The sequence below is a fragment of the Oryzias latipes genome, chromosome 16 (genome assembly GCF_002234675.1).
Source record: "Oryzias latipes chromosome 16, ASM223467v1".
Classification (NCBI taxonomy): Eukaryota; Metazoa; Chordata; class Actinopteri; order Beloniformes; family Adrianichthyidae; genus Oryzias; species Oryzias latipes.
In genome coordinates, this window is record NC_019874.2 from 30,169,026 (window position 1) to 30,186,003 (window position 16,978).

Here is a 16,978-nt window from a genome sequence, read left to right on the forward strand (position 1 = left end):
GGGTTTAATCCTGCTGGTTTGGGGAGTGTTTGAGTTGGATTACTCCATGGTTGGGCTGCGGTACTGTTTCCCTGGCTTTGACAAGATGGTGTGTGTGTGTGTGTGTTTGTGCGTCTGTGCTGTGTGCGTTTGTCAATACCGAATCAGCTGAAACCACAGACAGCCCAACCGGAGCGCCGTCCAAATCCCTCTGCATGCAAATTAAAAACGCAACAATAAACGTGGCAAAGGAACAAGGTGGGCATGCAGGCTTTATGGCCCCCTCTACTCGCGCCCCCACCACCCACATCTCTCCCGCCTTCATCCTCATCTGGTCTTTATGTTTCTCCTCCTCTCTGTCTCCTCCAAAAGCCCTCATGGGTTTGATGTGGCTTATGGGAGGAGTTGGAACGGGGGACGACCTAACTGCTGAGTTATCTCCGGCGCGCAGCGAGGCGGCGAGGCGCTGCCCCGCGTGTCTGCGCGCGGACCAGCAGCGCCGTGTAATCCCGTGGAAATGAAAGGTGCTGCCGCACACTGGCCGGGAGATTACAGCACCGCTCTGTCGCGCTGCCAGAACACGCCACCCGGCTGGAAGAGGAGCCGTGCGTGACGCAACCACACAAGTCGCCCCCGTCCTCTCCTGCAGCTCCAGCCTGTTTCGCTCTCCCACACGGTGTGTTGTTCCTCTCCTCGCACTCTCATTGGCCTGCTGAGCTTCAGGTCATCACGTCTGATGGCGTGCCTCAGCCTCTGAAGAGCCCTTCAGCCGGCCGGGCTCGCCGCCCCGCTGGGCTCCACCAGCAAACACAGATGTCACTGCAAACGTCTGCAGCTCAGAGCGCCACCGCTTCTTCCGTCACCGCTCAGGGCGCCGCCTCTTCCTTAACCTCCAGGATTTTCCTCTTAGCTCAGTTGGAAACTGTTTAGACACAAATACAGGGCCGCTCACTGACCCTCATTTCTATGCAATTCCAACCTAAAAGAGGAATTCAAACACGTCGCCACCAGTTTAGACATTTTAAACTCTGAAATCAACTACCAGAAATGATCATAGCTGCTTAAAGTCCCAATCCAACTTTAGAATTGAAATAAACTCTCATTTCTAAGACCTATTTTCTGCAGGGCTGCAGGAGCATCATTAGAAATTTGCTTTTGGGTTGTGGGAAGCACTGTTGCAGAAGTTAGCCCACCTAAATTCCCAGCATGCCTTTGTTTTACACTGTCCTGCTAGCCGATAGCATGTCACAAGCCCAAGCTAGCTGTAGCGTAGCAACACAACGGTGAGCAATGTGTCCAGCCGCAGAGGTTAGAGCCAGATTCCAGCTCAGACCAGGAAAACGAAGACGTACGACGATGGTTACTTAAAAAAGAAAGTTACCTCAGAATAGTTTGGAAAATCCCTGCCTGTGAGTCTATAGAGCTGTTAATTTAGTCAGCAATGTATGTTTAGGTCAAAGAAGCGTTAGCATTAGCCGTTCTATGGGAAATTCCATTATACGTTAGCATCAAGCTAGCAGACTTTGGCTTTACTGCTATTATGTGTAAAAGATCAATCTCTACTTTTATGGATGGATTATTGATTTTGATTTTTTTTTTTAAATCAACCCTGCCCTAGGAGAAAGCAAGATTAGTCCCGACCACGGCGGTAGCTGCGTCATAAGTCCAAGGTTTTCAAACGCCCGCTCTCATCTGCTCCTGATCAACACGATTGGAATAAAGAAATACTCAGAAACGCAGTTTTAAACATAAATTCTTGTATATGTGTCTTCCATCATAAGAAAAATGCTACAAGAACATGTTAAAAACACCAAAAAATACCATTTTCATTGACCCACTCTAAGGAAAATCGTGCTTTAATACGTCATATGGAGAACACATATAAAGACAAGTAAGCAAAAAATTGTGTTTCTGAGTTTCTTGATTCAAATCGTTGTGGACCAGGAGCAGATGAAGAAATGACGTCTGAAACATGTCGCGCCTGGAATCTGGCTCCAAACTTTTCCGCTGGATCGCTTCAATGTGACGCGCCATTGTTGTTGCAGCAGAAATGTACGATTGGGGTTGTGATGGGCTGTAAGCTAGCGGGAGAGAGGGTTAACAAAAATTTCGTGAGATATCAGCGTGGGAGCGGGGTCACTCTACGCCTACAGTCCCCCTCACAATTTCTAATAAACTTGTGCCGCTCTGCAGAAACTATGTCCTCGAAAAGAACATGTTTTTTTTTTAATTTTCCCATTAAACGGCATAACCATGATTGAAATACCACTGGGAATGCTTTGAAAATGGATCTGACTTAAATCAGAGCCGTCATAGAAATTATAATATATCCTAAGAATTCCCAGAGTTGTGAAGGTTTTTTACTACGGTTTTCCATATATTTTTTTTCTTGAGACAAACCTAACGAGAGTATCTGCAGCCATAGTAGTTCCCTGTTTGGGTGACTGTTACAGAAGCTGTTACGTCGATGTTGAAGAGTGTAGCTTTTGGTTAAAAAAGCTGGAGGACAGTCTTTTGCTGGAGCTTCCGGTCATCTCTTGGTTTTGTGGTCCCCTGCTAACGGTGACCCTCTGCTCTTTCTGGGGGGGGGGGTCTCTGCGACGACCTTGGTCATCTACAAACTTCATGTAGATCCACGATCCGGTTTTATGTCTTTTAAATCTTTCTAACAGAATAGATTCAAAGGGGTTTCAGAGGGTGTGAGTGCGGACGGGTTGTTCTTCCTGAAACCTTCCTGAAGGTGGCTCACCTGGTGTCCACACCTCTCCTTCCAGGGCTGGCTCTGCGAGCTGCTGCGGTGGAAAGAGGATCCGTCTCCAGAGAACCGGACTCTGTGGGAGAACCTCTCAATGATCCGACGCTTCCTGAGCCTGTCTCAAGCCGAGCGCGACGTCATCTACGAGCAGGAGAGCAGCGCCGGCCAGCAGCACCACGGCGAGCGGCCCACGCACCTCATCCACCTGTCCGCTGACCCGCTGCAGGTGAGACCTCAGTCCAAAACCAAATCGTTGATCTGTGGATCCGTGCACGGATCTGTGCACGGGTCAACAGATCAACGCTGACGAACAGCTGATGGCGTCGGAAACAAACCCCTCTTTTCTTCTTTGATGTAATTGTCGCCAAGGTTCCTGCAAAGTTAACAAACTGCACTAAAGGAGGATTAATGAAGACTCGTAAATTAGACGCACAACACTTCTGAGCCCCCCCCTCCGGTTTCCAGTAAAAGCCGCTTTCACAGATATCATTAGGCTTAACTTCTGCAACAGAACTGCTTTACATCAGGCATGAATAGAAAATAAGAGTCTTGCTTAACGGTGGAAACATCTTAATGAAGTACAATCATACTTCTATTAAAAGTCCGTGCCACAGCTGACTGGCTGATCACTTATTCGGTTACTTGGATACATGACCAGCGTCTCACAAAGACGCTCATTTACGGGATATAAATAAAGTAATAGGATTTCTTTACAAATCAGCCGTAGCAGATGTGGAAGGAGGGACTTTTTTAGAACACTTAGCATGCAAACAGAAATGGAAGAAATAGAATTATTCTTGATTTAATGGTGTCGTTCAGAAGCGTCCATAAAAGACCAGTGTTTAAGGATTTTCTGCCGGTCTGTCTCTAATGTGACGCATGAGCCAAACTGGCTCACATTTGCTCCACATGGATGGTCATGGCTCTACAGTTAAAAATAAATAAATAAATTTTAAAAAAATCACATTTCTGGTAGATTTATGCAGCTGGCAGACGGTCCCTGCAAAGTGCTGCTATCTGAACCCCCCCCCCCATTATGAAACAGACAGTGTCTGACGCAGAAACAGAGATAAAAGAGCCGCTATTCTGCGGGTCGGCAGGGGCCGGCAATGCTGTGCTCTGGAGTGATGCGTGTTTGACAGCAACGGGTGGCGGACGGTGAAGTTTGAGCCTCGGCTGTATCGGAGAAATACCACCCCCCCCCCCTCCAACGTTCCAAACAGGAAGTACCTGCCGGCTCCAAGAAGCCAAAACCCCATAGACTTCTACAGAGCAATAAACAGCTGATACTCAGTCATTCTATTGGTCATAACTCCTCTGATACATCCTTTCAACGTGTCTTTTTTGATAATCCTCAATTTTCCATCATTTTTTTCTATTTCTAATTCAAGTTATTCTATGACTTCATGTTCTTTATGATGTCATGTTTATCATAATTGCAGGAATGAAGCCCATTGAGACGACTAAGGTTGTAATATTCGTCAATAGAAATGAAATTGAATTGAAATAAACTGACCAATCAGAGGCCTCAATAAAAGAAGGTGGAGCCTGCTGGCCCCCACGTTGAACATTCAAAACATTTGATGGATTGTAGCCCACTTTTTAGTGGTAGAGGTGTGGCCTTCCAACAAGCCCACTCCTGATTGGGGAGAGTGGTTTCCATAGAAACGTATTGCCGCAAAAGCCCCGACTGCCCTTACGGGTGCATTCAGGCTGTCTGCGGGGGGAAGATGGTCAAACCTGTACGCAGGTGTGTGATTGGTGGTTGGAAACGAGGAAATTAGACGATGTCATGTGTGTGAACATCCTTCAGGCACTAAGGGGTCAGTCAGGGGCCAGTAATCACACTACCACGCTAACGCTAAGAGTGTGGCTGCTCACCGTATGACGGCATTGCCCGTACGTCACAACTTCCATTGGCGTTAAAGATACTTCACAAATACACTTACCGCACCGCTGACGTCCTATGAGGGGCACCGTACGAGCCTCAAGGGGAACTGTGAGACACACCTGAGTTCTTCTTCGGACGCTCCTCTCAAAGACCGTCCACGGACCCGTTCAATCCAAAAACCAGTTAGGGGTCAAAGCTTCACTGATAACACGTAGACTTTCTATTCAAACCCGATCGAGTGACGTCTCACAGAAAACCGATGACCTCCTACAAAGCGAGCCAATTCAGTCGCCGCTTTTGCGAGCGGCGGACGCTGCTGTGTCGGCGCCCGACGTCGTACGCAAACGTTGATTGGCCCAAATTGGTCTGAATTGGTGTTTCTATGGCAACCGCTCTCACCAATCAAGAGTGAGCTTGTTGGAAGGCCACACCCCTACCACTACGCAAACCACTTATGGACGTGAGAGGGGGGCATCTGGCTCGTCCCATTTTTAATGAGGCATCTGATTGGTCGGTTTCTAACTTGAATTGAGGAAATAGTATGAAAAATAAACTGGAATTATCAAGATGTTAAAGAAGTTATCGGAGCCAGAACGGTTCTTCTGACCAAAAGAATGACTGACAGCTGGGCATTTCTCCTGGGGGAGGGGTCACTCAGTCCAGTACTCGGATACAGTCTCCTTCTTTCTCTTTCGGCTTTTCCCATCAGGGGTCGCCACAGCGAATCATCCTTTTCCACCTCACTCTATCATGGACATCTTCTACCCTAACATTAGCCAACTTCATGTCCTCTGTTAAGACATCCATGTATCTCCTCTTTGGCCGTCCTCTTGCCCTCCTGCCAGGCAGCTCCATCTCCAACATCCTTCTACCAATATATCCACTATCCCTCCTCTGAACATGTCCAAACCATCTCAGTCTGGCTTCTCTGACTTTGTCGCTGACACAGGCAACATGAGCCGTCCCTCTGATGTACTCGTTCCTTATCCTGTCTAACCTGGTCACTCCTAAGGAGAACCTCAACATCTTCATCTCCGCTACCTCCATCTCAGCCTCTTGTCTCTGTCTCACTGCTACCGTCTCTAACCCATAGAGCAGAGCTGGTCTCACCACTGTCTTGTACACCTTTCCTTTGAGTCTTGCTGGCACTCTTCTGTCACACAACACTCCTGACACTTTCCTCCAACCGCTCCAACCTGCCTGCACTCGCCTCTTCACCTCTTTTCCACAATCCCCATCACACTGAACTGTTGACCCCAAGTACTTAAACTCCTGCACCTTCTTCACCTCAGTCCCCTGTAACCTAACGCTTCTACCTTGATCCCTCTCGTTCAGACACATGTATTCTGTCTTACTACGACTGACCTTCATACCTCTTCTTTCCAGAGCAAACCTCCACCTCTCTAGCTGTTCCTCCACCTGCTCTCTACTCTCACTGCAAATTACAATGTCATCCGCAAACATCATTGTCCAGGGAGATTCCTGTCTTACCTCGTCTGTCAGCCTGTCCATCAGCATAGCAAACAAAAAAGGACTCAAAGCTGATCCTTGGTGTAGTCCCACCTCCACCTTGAACTCCTCTGTCTGACCTACAGCACATCTCACCACCGTCATACTTCTCTCATACATGTCCTGAACTACTCTGACATACTTTTCTGCCACTCCAGACGACCTCATACAGTACCACAGCTCCTCCCTCGGCACCCTGTCATACGCCTTCTCTAAATCTACGAACACACAATGCAGCTCCTTCTGACCTTCTCTGTACTTTTCCATCAACATTCTCAAAGCAAAAATGGCATCAGTGGTGCTCTTACGGGGCATGAAACCATACTGCTGCTCACAAATCTCCACCTTCTTCCTAAGCCTGGCTTCCACTACTCTTTCCCACAGCTTCATTGTGTGGCTCATCAACTTTATTCCTCTATAGTTGCTGCAGTTCTGCGTGTCACCCTTGTTCTTAAAGATTGGGACCAGAACGCTTCTCCTCCATTCCTCAGGCATCTTCTCACTCTCTAAAATCCTATTGAACAACCTTGTTAGAAATTCCACTGCTGTCTCTCCTAGGCACTTCCATACCTCCACAGGTACGTCATCAGGACCAACGGCCTTTCCGCTCTTCATCCTTTTCAGAGCCTTCCTAACCTCATCCTTTCCAATCTCTGCTACTTCCTGCTCCACAACAACCACATCTTCCTCCCTTCTTTCCCTGTCATTTTCCTCGTTCATCAGCTCCTCAAAATACTCCTTCCATCTTTTCTGTACACTCTCCTGGGTTGTTAGCACCTTTCCATCTCTGTCCTTAATCACCCTTATCTGTTGCACGTCCTTCCCATCTCTGTCTCTCTGTCTGGCTAGCCTGTACAAGTCCTTCTCTCCTTCCTTTGTGTCTAACCTGTCATATAGCTCATCGTAAGCTTTCTGTTTGGCCTTTGCCACCTCTCTCTTCACTCTACGCTGCGCTTCCTTGTACTCCTGTCTACCTTCCTCAGTCCTTTCTACATCCCACTTCCTTTTAGCCAACCTCTTCCTCTGGACGCATTCCTGTACTTCCTCATTCCACCACCAAGTCTCTTTACCGTCTTTCCTCTTTCCAGATGACACACCTAGCACCTTCCTACCTGTTTCCCTGATAATCTCTGCTGTAGTTTCCCAGTCCTCTGGAAGCTCATCCTGACCACCCAGGACCTGCCTCAACTTCTGCCTAAATTCTTCACAAGTTTCTTCATTCTGTAGCTTCCACCACTTGGTCTTCTTTTCTGTTTTCCCTCTCTTCTTCTTCCTGACCTCCAGAGTCATCTTACACACCACCATGCGGTGCTGTCTGGCTACACTCTCTCCTACCACCACTTTGCAGTCATTAACCTCTCTCAAATGACCTCGTCTACATAGGATGTAGTCCACCTGAGTACTCCTACCTCCACTTCTGTATGTCACTCTATGTTCCTCTCTCTTCTGGAAGTAAGTGTTGACTACAGCCATTTCCATCCTCTTCGCAAAGTCCACCACCATCTGTCCCTCCAGATTCCTTTCCTTCACACCAAACCTGCCCATCACCTCCTCATCACCTCTATTGCCCTCACCAACATGCCCATCAAAGTCTGCTCCAATAACAACTCTCTCTCCTCTGGGGAAACTCTCTATGACCTCATCCAACTCACTCCAGAATCTCTCCTTCACTTCTAACTCACAGCCAACCTGTGGCGCATACCCACTGACTACATTCACCATCACCCCTTCAATTTCTAACTTTAGGCTCATCATCCTGTCTGAGACTCTTTTCACCTCTAGAACACTGTTTACAAACTCCCCCTTCAGAATCACACCTACCCCGTTTCTCTTCCTATCAACACCATGATAGAACAGTTTGTATCCTCCTCCAATACTACGTGCCTTGCTGCCCTTCCACCTTGTCTCCTGCACACACAGTACATCTACCTTCCTTCTCTCCATCATGTCTGCCAGCTCTCTGCCTTTCCCTGTCATTGTGCCAACGTTAAGAGTCCCTATTCTCAAACCTATGTTCCTGCCTTTTCCCTTCTCTCTCTGGCCACGGACCCTTCTGCCTCCCCTCTTTCTTCCACCAACAGCAGTCAAATTTCCACCGACACCCTGTAGGTTAACAGCATCGGTGGCGGTCGTTGTTAACCCGGGCCTCGACCGATCCGGTATGTCTAAAGTGTTGTGGATGATTCGCATGGTTATTTTGGCAATTTTTTACGCCGGATGCCCTTCCTGACGCAACCCTCTCTATTTATCCGGGCTTGGGACCGGCACAGAAGTTACTGGCTTGCAACCCCTGTGGCTAGATTCCAGTACTCGGATACAGTCAACCGGTTTTATCCGTCAGTCGCATTGCGGTTAATCAGCCTGGGCTTCGGCGTGGGAACTGCGCCTGTGGTCTCGTCTTCCAGCGCCTCTGCTTCCTCCTCTAAGAAGGAGGGGCGTTTTCTGCTGGAGTGATTGCTCCACGACACGTTCGATTCCTGCAGCCAAGTGCTTGTTGAACACACTGCAGGCGCATTTCTGCTCGCAGCTCATTTGATTTGAGTCGAAGGCCTCATTAAGGTGGTAATAAGTGTTCACTGATACCGTTCCCCTCCGTCTCCCCCCGCAGACTCAGCCCACTCAGACTCAGCAGCACCAGCCCTCTCTGTCCCTCCACCCATCCCAGCCTCTGCTGTCCCAGCAGCCTTTGCAGCAGCTGCAGCAGGCCACCCCGGGCCCCCGCCTGCCGCCCCGTCAGCCCTCCACAGCCTCCCCGGCTGAGACGGAGGACGAGGGCAGCCGAGGAGGGAGCATCAAGTCGCGCACCAGCGGGGGGAAGATCTCCTTGGAGGCTCTGGGGATCCTGCAGAGCTTCATCCAGGACGTGGGGCTGTACCCTGACGAGGAGGCGGTCCACACCCTGTCCGCCCAGCTGGACCTGCCCAAGCTCACCATCATCAAGTTCTTCCAGAGCCAGCGCTTTTACGTCAATCATCCAGCCAAGCTGCCCAAGGAGACCAGCAACAACAACAACAACAACAGCGCCACAGTCAACAACAACAACACAAACGGCAGCGGCAGCAGCAGCAGCAGCCCCGCCTTCGACGAGGAGCTGACGGACTTCAGGGAGAGCGGCGAGCTGCTGAAGGAGCTGGACGAGAGCACGCAGACCAACAGCACCATCTTCTCCATCAAGATCGAGGAACAGCTGAGCCGCGCCGCCGAGGCCGAGGTCAAGGAGTAGACCCCGCCCACCAGCCAAAAAAACTCATCTGCACACAGAGACTGGCACCTGCGCCGAACGAGGCGCCACGCTCGGCCCACGAAGACGAGCGCGTCCTCCGCCAGAGGAGCGCTCCAGAAACTGACAGGCGAGTTGTCACACTGGAAAATCCGTGTCGGGTTCAGCGAAACGAGAACTACTTTTCGGATTTTGTAAAAGTTGTATTATTGACTGTAAAGACTGACGCATCATTTACGTAATCTGCACAAAAACCAGTAATCTGAGTATGTTGCCGTGAATATTTGCCGACTGCACTCGATGTTTGTTTTACACTGACTGAGCTACTGACCGGGTTCTGAAAGGAGAAGTTCTCCTGGAGTTTGCAGGACTTTAAAAGGTGTTGGTGACAATTAACTGGAAGGTTTTTTTGGTTTTTTCCTTATTTGGCAAAAAAAAGGCAAATGAGATCAAGGACCAAGCAGTTGTCGAGGCCTTAATCCTGAGGTGTCGCGTCTGGAGCCTGCTGGCAGAGGAGCATGCTGGGATTATGGTCACTTCAGCCTCAGTCGCTTATTTATTAGGGAAGAAATATAAATATATATAAATACATATATAGACATTATATTGTAACTGTTAAAAAAAGACATTCTTAAAGAAACTATGCCAACAAATGCCTTGTACTATACGGCACTGCCGACGTTAGATTATTTTGCAAAACCTCGGTCACTGTAACTCTGAAATGCCACACAGTCAGAAATGTGATGTTTTTGTTGTCTGACATTATTTATTTGCAGTTTTTAACGTAAAAAAAAAACTTGATTTATGACGTTCCTCACTTGGCGCTTTCTCTTTTTTTTTTCTGTTTTTATTTTATTTTTTTAATTCCGCCAACTTGTTTTCTATTTATAAACGGATGGGCGGCAAAAAACGAAAAGTGTCTTAAACGTTTTAAGAAGAAGAAATGTGCTTTAAAGATCGCCTCTAAAGTGCTGTGTGTCGAGCGGCTTATGCTACAAGCTTCACGATCGATGTCGTATGCAATTTTTACTATCATGCAAATAAGCTTAGGTGAAACGATTAACCTATAGGACACCTTAGAGAGAAAAACATATGCAATCTGTGTGAAAATCGATGTCTGCGATGTGTCTTCCTTTGGTCATCGATCTCCTGTACAAAAAGTCTTTGTTTTTTTAGGAGTTCAACAAAAAACAAACAAATCCAATCAGAAGGGGTCATCGGTGGTTAATGACGCACTGAAACTGTTGTTTTTTTCCTTCCGTTTGTGGCATTAACTCCACCGGACTCCGTCACTCCCACACGGGTCGTAGTGGAGATCAAAGGCGAGTGGATCTGTCTGGAACCCGGCTGAGGTCACCGTTTGTAAAGCTGTAAATATCCCATCATCATCCCTCCTTCCTGTAAATATACTCTCTGGGTTTGGATTCGGCGCCTCTTCCTCTCAGACGGACTGTACCTGCAGCACCTGTGGAAGCCTGAGGTGAACGGAGGCGAGGCGTGACCACCTGGAGCAGCACAGGTGTGCCGGCGCGGGGGTGAACCCCAGAGGGGGGCAGGTGTGTGCGCACCTTCAGGATGTTTCTCTCACCTCCAGAAATGTGCCAGCGCTCCCTCGATGTTCTCTTTTCTGTTTTTTTTTTATGAATAAAAATCCAGACTGTAACTTTGTGTGTTTGCAAAAAATAAAAACATTTTTTTTCTATCTGAAAGAAAAATGATGCACATGAAAAAATAAAGAGGCACCGTTTAGCATCATTGTTTCTCCTTTCTTTTTGGATTCCCGAGCGGTTTCTGGCGGCTGCCAGCGACCGACGGGACGGGAGGAAGCGCCATAAACAGAAACTGTTGGTCAGCAGTGCTAAAAAAAACTACAAATGTTATTTATAGCTCCAAAATGTCAATGAAAACGGCTATATGTGTTTAAATACATGAATAAGAGCAAAGAACTAACTTTAAAACGTTATCAAGTTTGCTAAAATCTTTGAATTATTTAAAATAAAATACTAAATAAATTTATTCAGTCGGTAAAATCTGGACCGGAACAATCTGAAACCGCATTTAGTGAAAAAAGCAAAGCTGGGAGGGAAAACGGTTTCAAAAAGTCGGCTTTAGAAATGCAGTGGATTCTGATAATGGTGCTAAAGCAAAACGATGTACTAAAAAAACCAGGTAAATACGGTAACTTCAAACAATATTTTAAATCAAAAAGAAACGGAACTATGTTTAATGAAATGGTGTCTTAGATTTGTCAAAAACAAACATTAATGCTGTAAAAAATCTACTGACAATAATCGGACATTCACACGTTTGTTAAAGCGGCTCAATTTCTATTAGTAAAAAAATAATGTTAAGCTGTTGCAGATAAAACGTCATTTTTATCCTAAAAGCTGAATCAATAACAACAATAAATGAGAGGAAGAAATTCTCCTGAGTGGCTTTTTTTAAATAAGTTAAGTTTGTTCTCTAAGTTAAAGTTAAGCATATAATTTTTTTTTTCTCCCAAGTGGGACATAAGTTTAAAATGTAATAAAAATATATAACAAAAGGAAGAAAAAAAACAAAAAGTGAAATCATTTATTCATCCCCCTGATGATTGAAATTCTGTCATGATGGTTAAGGAAAGAATTCACTTTCAGTTGATTTAAAAAGAGGTTTAAGTTAAAAATGTGTCAGTAAAAAAGAGCAATGATAGAATAGAATAGAATAGAACGAAAGCTTTATCGATCCTGAAGGAACATAAAAAGCGGCCAGCTGATCACACTCAAAACAATAAACAATGAAAAGAATAAAGCTATAAAAAGACTCCATATTAAAATCTATCAGTTAAAAAAATATGGTTAAAACATTTAGTATAATAAATCCATAAAATGTTCAGGAGTTAAAATTTTATGAGGTTCTCAACTTTTGATGCCAAATTAAAGATTAAAGTCCATTTTTTTAAGGAGTCAAGGGTTTCTTTAAAAGACAAAATTGAAGAAAAGTCAAAATAGTTTTGTTCAAAATTACCTGATAAACGAGGAAAAAAGAAAATAGTTTGTTTTTAAAGAAAAGTGCAATCAGATATTTTATAAAATGACAAATATTTGTTCTTTGTGTGGAATGTGGTGCAGAGAGTTAACAAACCAGAAGAATGCGTCATCGATAGAATAGAATAGAATTAGAATAGAAGTGAAAGCGCTTGCTGGTCTTTGCAACGCCCTCACACAACCCATAGTAAAAAATGTACATAAAATACATTAAAAAGTGCATCATCCAGTCACTGAACACAGGAAATTCAAATGATTTGCTGCTGAATACATTTGTCGTTTATACAATTCATATGTGTTCAAATAGTTCAAACCAGTAAATAATGATAAATATGAGGCATCAAGCACATGGTTTCCTAGACATGTTTCAAATGTTTCTTTCAGTCGGATCAGAACTGTTGCAGCTCTTTTTGCTGAGTGGTGTTGCTCTGATGAAAAGCAGCAGCTTCTGGGAGTCCTAAAGATGCACATCTGTGCTGTTTGAAGGCGGTGAGCCGTGCACGCTCCACTGAGCACAAACCCCGGAGAACCGCTGCAGAACCGCTGGAGAACGCCGCTGCAGACGTCAATCAAAGCCAGCATCAGCTCCTCACAGGTGATTTGAAGGCGTGTGCGGACGAGCTGTTGGAGTTTCTGTTGATCACAGAAAAAGACAAAGCGTCTGTTTCATCATCACTTTAGTCCATAAATTTTATATATTAATATTATTATTTAGCCAAAAAAACAGAAAATGCTTAACTAATTGCCTGAAAATCTTCTTAATCTGATGCTGAAAAGTGCAGAAAAAAGCTCCAAACAGATGGAAGCTCTGTTTCATAAAGTTATGCATTTGTCCCGTAAAAAAATGCACAAAGGTAACATTTTGTTAGAAAAAAGGTTCTGCTATGAACCCAAACTGGAAATTAGATTTAAAATGTGCAGATTTTCTGATTTTTCTACAAGTAATATTTTACCTGGAGTTGGATTTGAAATAAAGTACGAAACACAACATCTCTGGAATCACAGATCTGTGTATCGTTTTATTATCAGGATATTTCAAATATTTGTATTAATTAATTAAAAAGTTTTCCAGCGGTCAGCAGCGCACAACATGCAACACAAATCAAGCAACAGAAGAACAATGCATTTTTACTTTTGTGTTTTTAGATTATTATGTAAGCTTTATGTTTTCAGCTTTTTGCTCACATTTTCAAAAGAAAAAAATCCCCTTTTTTTAAGTTTCTGTTTTTAAATTAAAAACTGACACCTGTGGTAACATAGTGTTAAAATCGTAGAATTTTCCTAATGTGAGCGTGACTGCATGGTTTTTAACTTCTCAAGTTTCTAGTTTAACCTTTTTGTTGGGAATTTTGATTTATTTGACCTTTTTTTTGTTTCATTTCTTAATTTTTTTAAGTTCTGTCTGAGGATTTTTGGATTTTCTCCATGTAAAGCGCGGCGTTTCGGTCAACATGTAAATGTTATTTCATCCGCTTTAAAAAACTTCAACTGCATTGGCTCCCAGACTGTCGGGGTTTTTGTCCCTCTTTTGTTGCCATCTGCAGGGAAGCTGTGATGTTCAACACAACCACCAAGGAAAACCAGTAAAGCAGCCTCATACCAGCATACCATACACTACATATGCTGCATTATTTGGAATTGCTTTGGCTCAAAAAGCTCTCACTCTTATAATTGTGCTTTAAAATTATCTTTTTTTAATTTTAAAAACATGCTTTTTTTGAAGGATCATTTAGTTTATTTCATCATCTCATTGAGACTCTCGTGCGATTCCCGGGCAGCCCTTCTGGTGTGTTTACCGGGAGCGCCGCGCTGAGAAGAGGCCCTCTGTGTTTACCCATCAGCCCCTGGGACTGCGCAGTAAATCGAACAGGAAATGCAGCAGAAACCCCACAAAGGTGATCGTAATGATGGAAAATGTCTGTGGGACGCTGAGACACAAACGTCTCCTCGGCTGTTTCTGTCTTTCCGTTGCACACAGGACCTCATTTATTCTCTTTTTTTCTCTTCTAGGTTTAAAGAAACACAAATGAATAACGTGAATCGCTGGGTTGCCATCTCTCCTTGGGGGCGGAGGGAATAGAATGCAGGTTGCATTTGCCCCACAAACCGGACTTTGGACACGCTCGAATCTAGCCCTTTAACACCAGAGATCTTGCCAGCAACACCTAAACAGCACAGGCTCTTTGGTGTGCTGTGACTCTACGACTATTTACCTGGTCACCGTGAATCGTCTGTTTAACATTGATTGTATCAGCAATAGAAACTCAGCTCAGCAGGGACCCCCCCCCTCCAACTGGACTAACTCACTTTGGCCTTAGTACTTGTTCGGGGAGCATCAGCTTTCCCCTCAAAACGCTTCTTTTCCATCACGGGTGTTTATATTCTGGGGCAAAAACACCATATTTCCCCACATTTCCTCTCCAATCATGTCATAAACTGGTCACCAAAGAAAGATACCAAAAGGAAACATTTTTTAACAAAGGTGCTCATTTAGGATCTTTGTGAGAGACCGAACAGGCTTTTAACCCATTTGGTCATCATGGGACAGTCTTGTTTGTGGTTTCTGACGTCCACCTTTTGGGTTCTTGCTATGGCGTCACTACAGCATGCCTTAGGTATTTTCTTTTTCCAACCTGTTGGAGGCTGCTGTGAGAAAGCGAGTAGAGTAATATCCCCTCTCTACATCTGTGATTTGTGAGTGTCTAATTCCTTTGTCTTGATCTGATTTTTTTTGTAAATTCTAGATTGTGTTATTTAAGTGAAACTGCTTTTCTTTGAGTTTGGATTTTTAGTTAGAATAGAACAGAAACTCTGGCTCAGGCTGTAACCCTTGTGCTGTCCTAGGCACTTTAACATTGGGAGTTGGGTCATCTAGACCCACTAGACAGTGCTCTGAACCTTTTTTCTTCAATGATTTGTGATCTTCACTGGTGTCCATGGATTACATGAAATCTTTCCACCTTTATCCACCTTTGTCATGGTAGGGGGAACACGTCAATGGAAGGGTGGGGGGGGTCATCTAAGATAGCACAAGGGTTAAAGACTTAAAGCCGTCCCTCCGTCTGCTCAGCTACTGTTTCTTTGTGTTTAACGTGTACCTTTGTGTGATAAAATACTGCGTTGCTGCTTTATTCCATGCAAAGGCATATTTCAAAAGTACAGTTTTGCAACAATCTGCCCCTCTTTCTCTGCTGCCTGTTGTTTGTTTCCGATGAGTTTAGCTGAAGTGGCCTCTTGTTTTCTGAAGCAGCACTCGAACCCATTCTCCAGTTCTGAACCGGCTCTTTTCAGAACAAAAGCGGCTGGATGACCACAGACCACACCGCCGCGGGGTCTGCAGAAGCGTCCAGATCTTCTCACCTCTCATGGATCATCCGCGTCAGACTGACCTCCCGGCAGCGATGCAGACGTTTCCACGTCTTGGTTGGTTGCATCGTTGCCGGCTGAAGAGCAGAAACGCCGTCCTGGCGTTTCCTTCCTCTCATCATATTTGCACAAAGACAGATGGAGAACGGAATGCAAGTCGCATAGAAATGTGCTCATAGAAGCAGCTCCAACGCGGTCAGGTGGGCCTTTCTTCACTCGCCTCTACCTTTATGACCTCCATGTCATTTCTGAGGATGACATCAAACTTCAAAGGAGACGTCGGCGTCTTCTTCAGGCCGTGAAGCGGCGAGCCCCTCACACGTGGGAGGGGCTACGTCTGAAGTCATTGTGGGAAATGGTGGTTGGTGATTTTCCAGAGGAGCTGTGGATCCAACAATTCTACATGACGTGCGCAACCTTTGATGGTCTGTGTCGCTGTGGGAACTCTGGTGGCGCCCGCTGTGCTGCGCCCACGGCCGCCAGTTGGTACCAAGACGCCAATTGCTATCCGTAGGGCTGGGCGATGTAGAATTTTTTCTGTCCAACAGCTGAGCAAACAGATGAGAACTGAAAGGACAGATTTTACTTTTACAATAGGGGGTTTGGAGTCTTCTGACCTGCGACAGACTGGCGACCTGTCCAGGGTGTCCCCCGCCTTCGCCCACAAGTGGCCGGGATAGGCTCCAGCAGCCCCGTGACCCCGAAAGGGACAAAACGGGTTTAGAAGATGAATGAATCTTCTGACACACCAGAGGTATATTTGAATAAACCCCTTTAATCATTTAGGCCAAACTTTATTCATCTTAATTATATTTGCAACATTGCTGTGTTGGACCGGACGGAAAAGAAAAGGGGGGAAGATGTAGAATTTCTTTATATCACAATACAGTTTTTTTCATATCAGGTAATGACGATATACATCACAATATAATCCAAATAATTGTGTCAAATTTGAACATTCATAAGAGAAATGTGTCATCATTAGCAGGTTCTTTTTAGATGTTAAAATGTATTTTCTGTCATCAGGTCAACAGATGCTCTGAAGGAAGATGGCTACCAGCTCCTCATCATGTTGACATGTTGGAGCGTCAGTGGTTCTGTTCAGAACACGCTGGTGATTCCAGAGTCCAGACATCAAATCTGGAGACCAAAGAGGGAAAAAGTCTGAGCCGGCAGCAGAAGCAAAGCTGAGGTCCACCCAGCGGAGGTTCTGGAGGGGCTTTGGGGCAGCA

General features: G+C 45.3%; 1 protein-coding gene across 4 annotated transcripts in view; it reads left to right on the forward strand.

The window, feature by feature from the left end:
* satb1 (SATB homeobox 1) overlaps nucleotides 1–11,110 on the forward strand; it is a 66,424-nt gene extending 55,314 nt beyond the window's left edge. For all 4 annotated transcript variants that reach the window (XM_023964087.1, XM_023964091.1, XM_023964090.1 and 1 more), the window contains 2 exons: nucleotides 2,754–2,960; nucleotides 8,743–11,110. In XM_023964087.1, the coding sequence (XP_023819855.1) occupies nucleotides 2,754–2,960; nucleotides 8,743–9,357 (822 nt within the window). In that variant the 3' untranslated portion in view covers nucleotides 9,358–11,110. The remainder of the gene's footprint in view (nucleotides 1–2,753; nucleotides 2,961–8,742) is intronic.
* The last annotated feature ends 5,868 nt before the right edge of the window (nucleotides 11,111–16,978 follow it).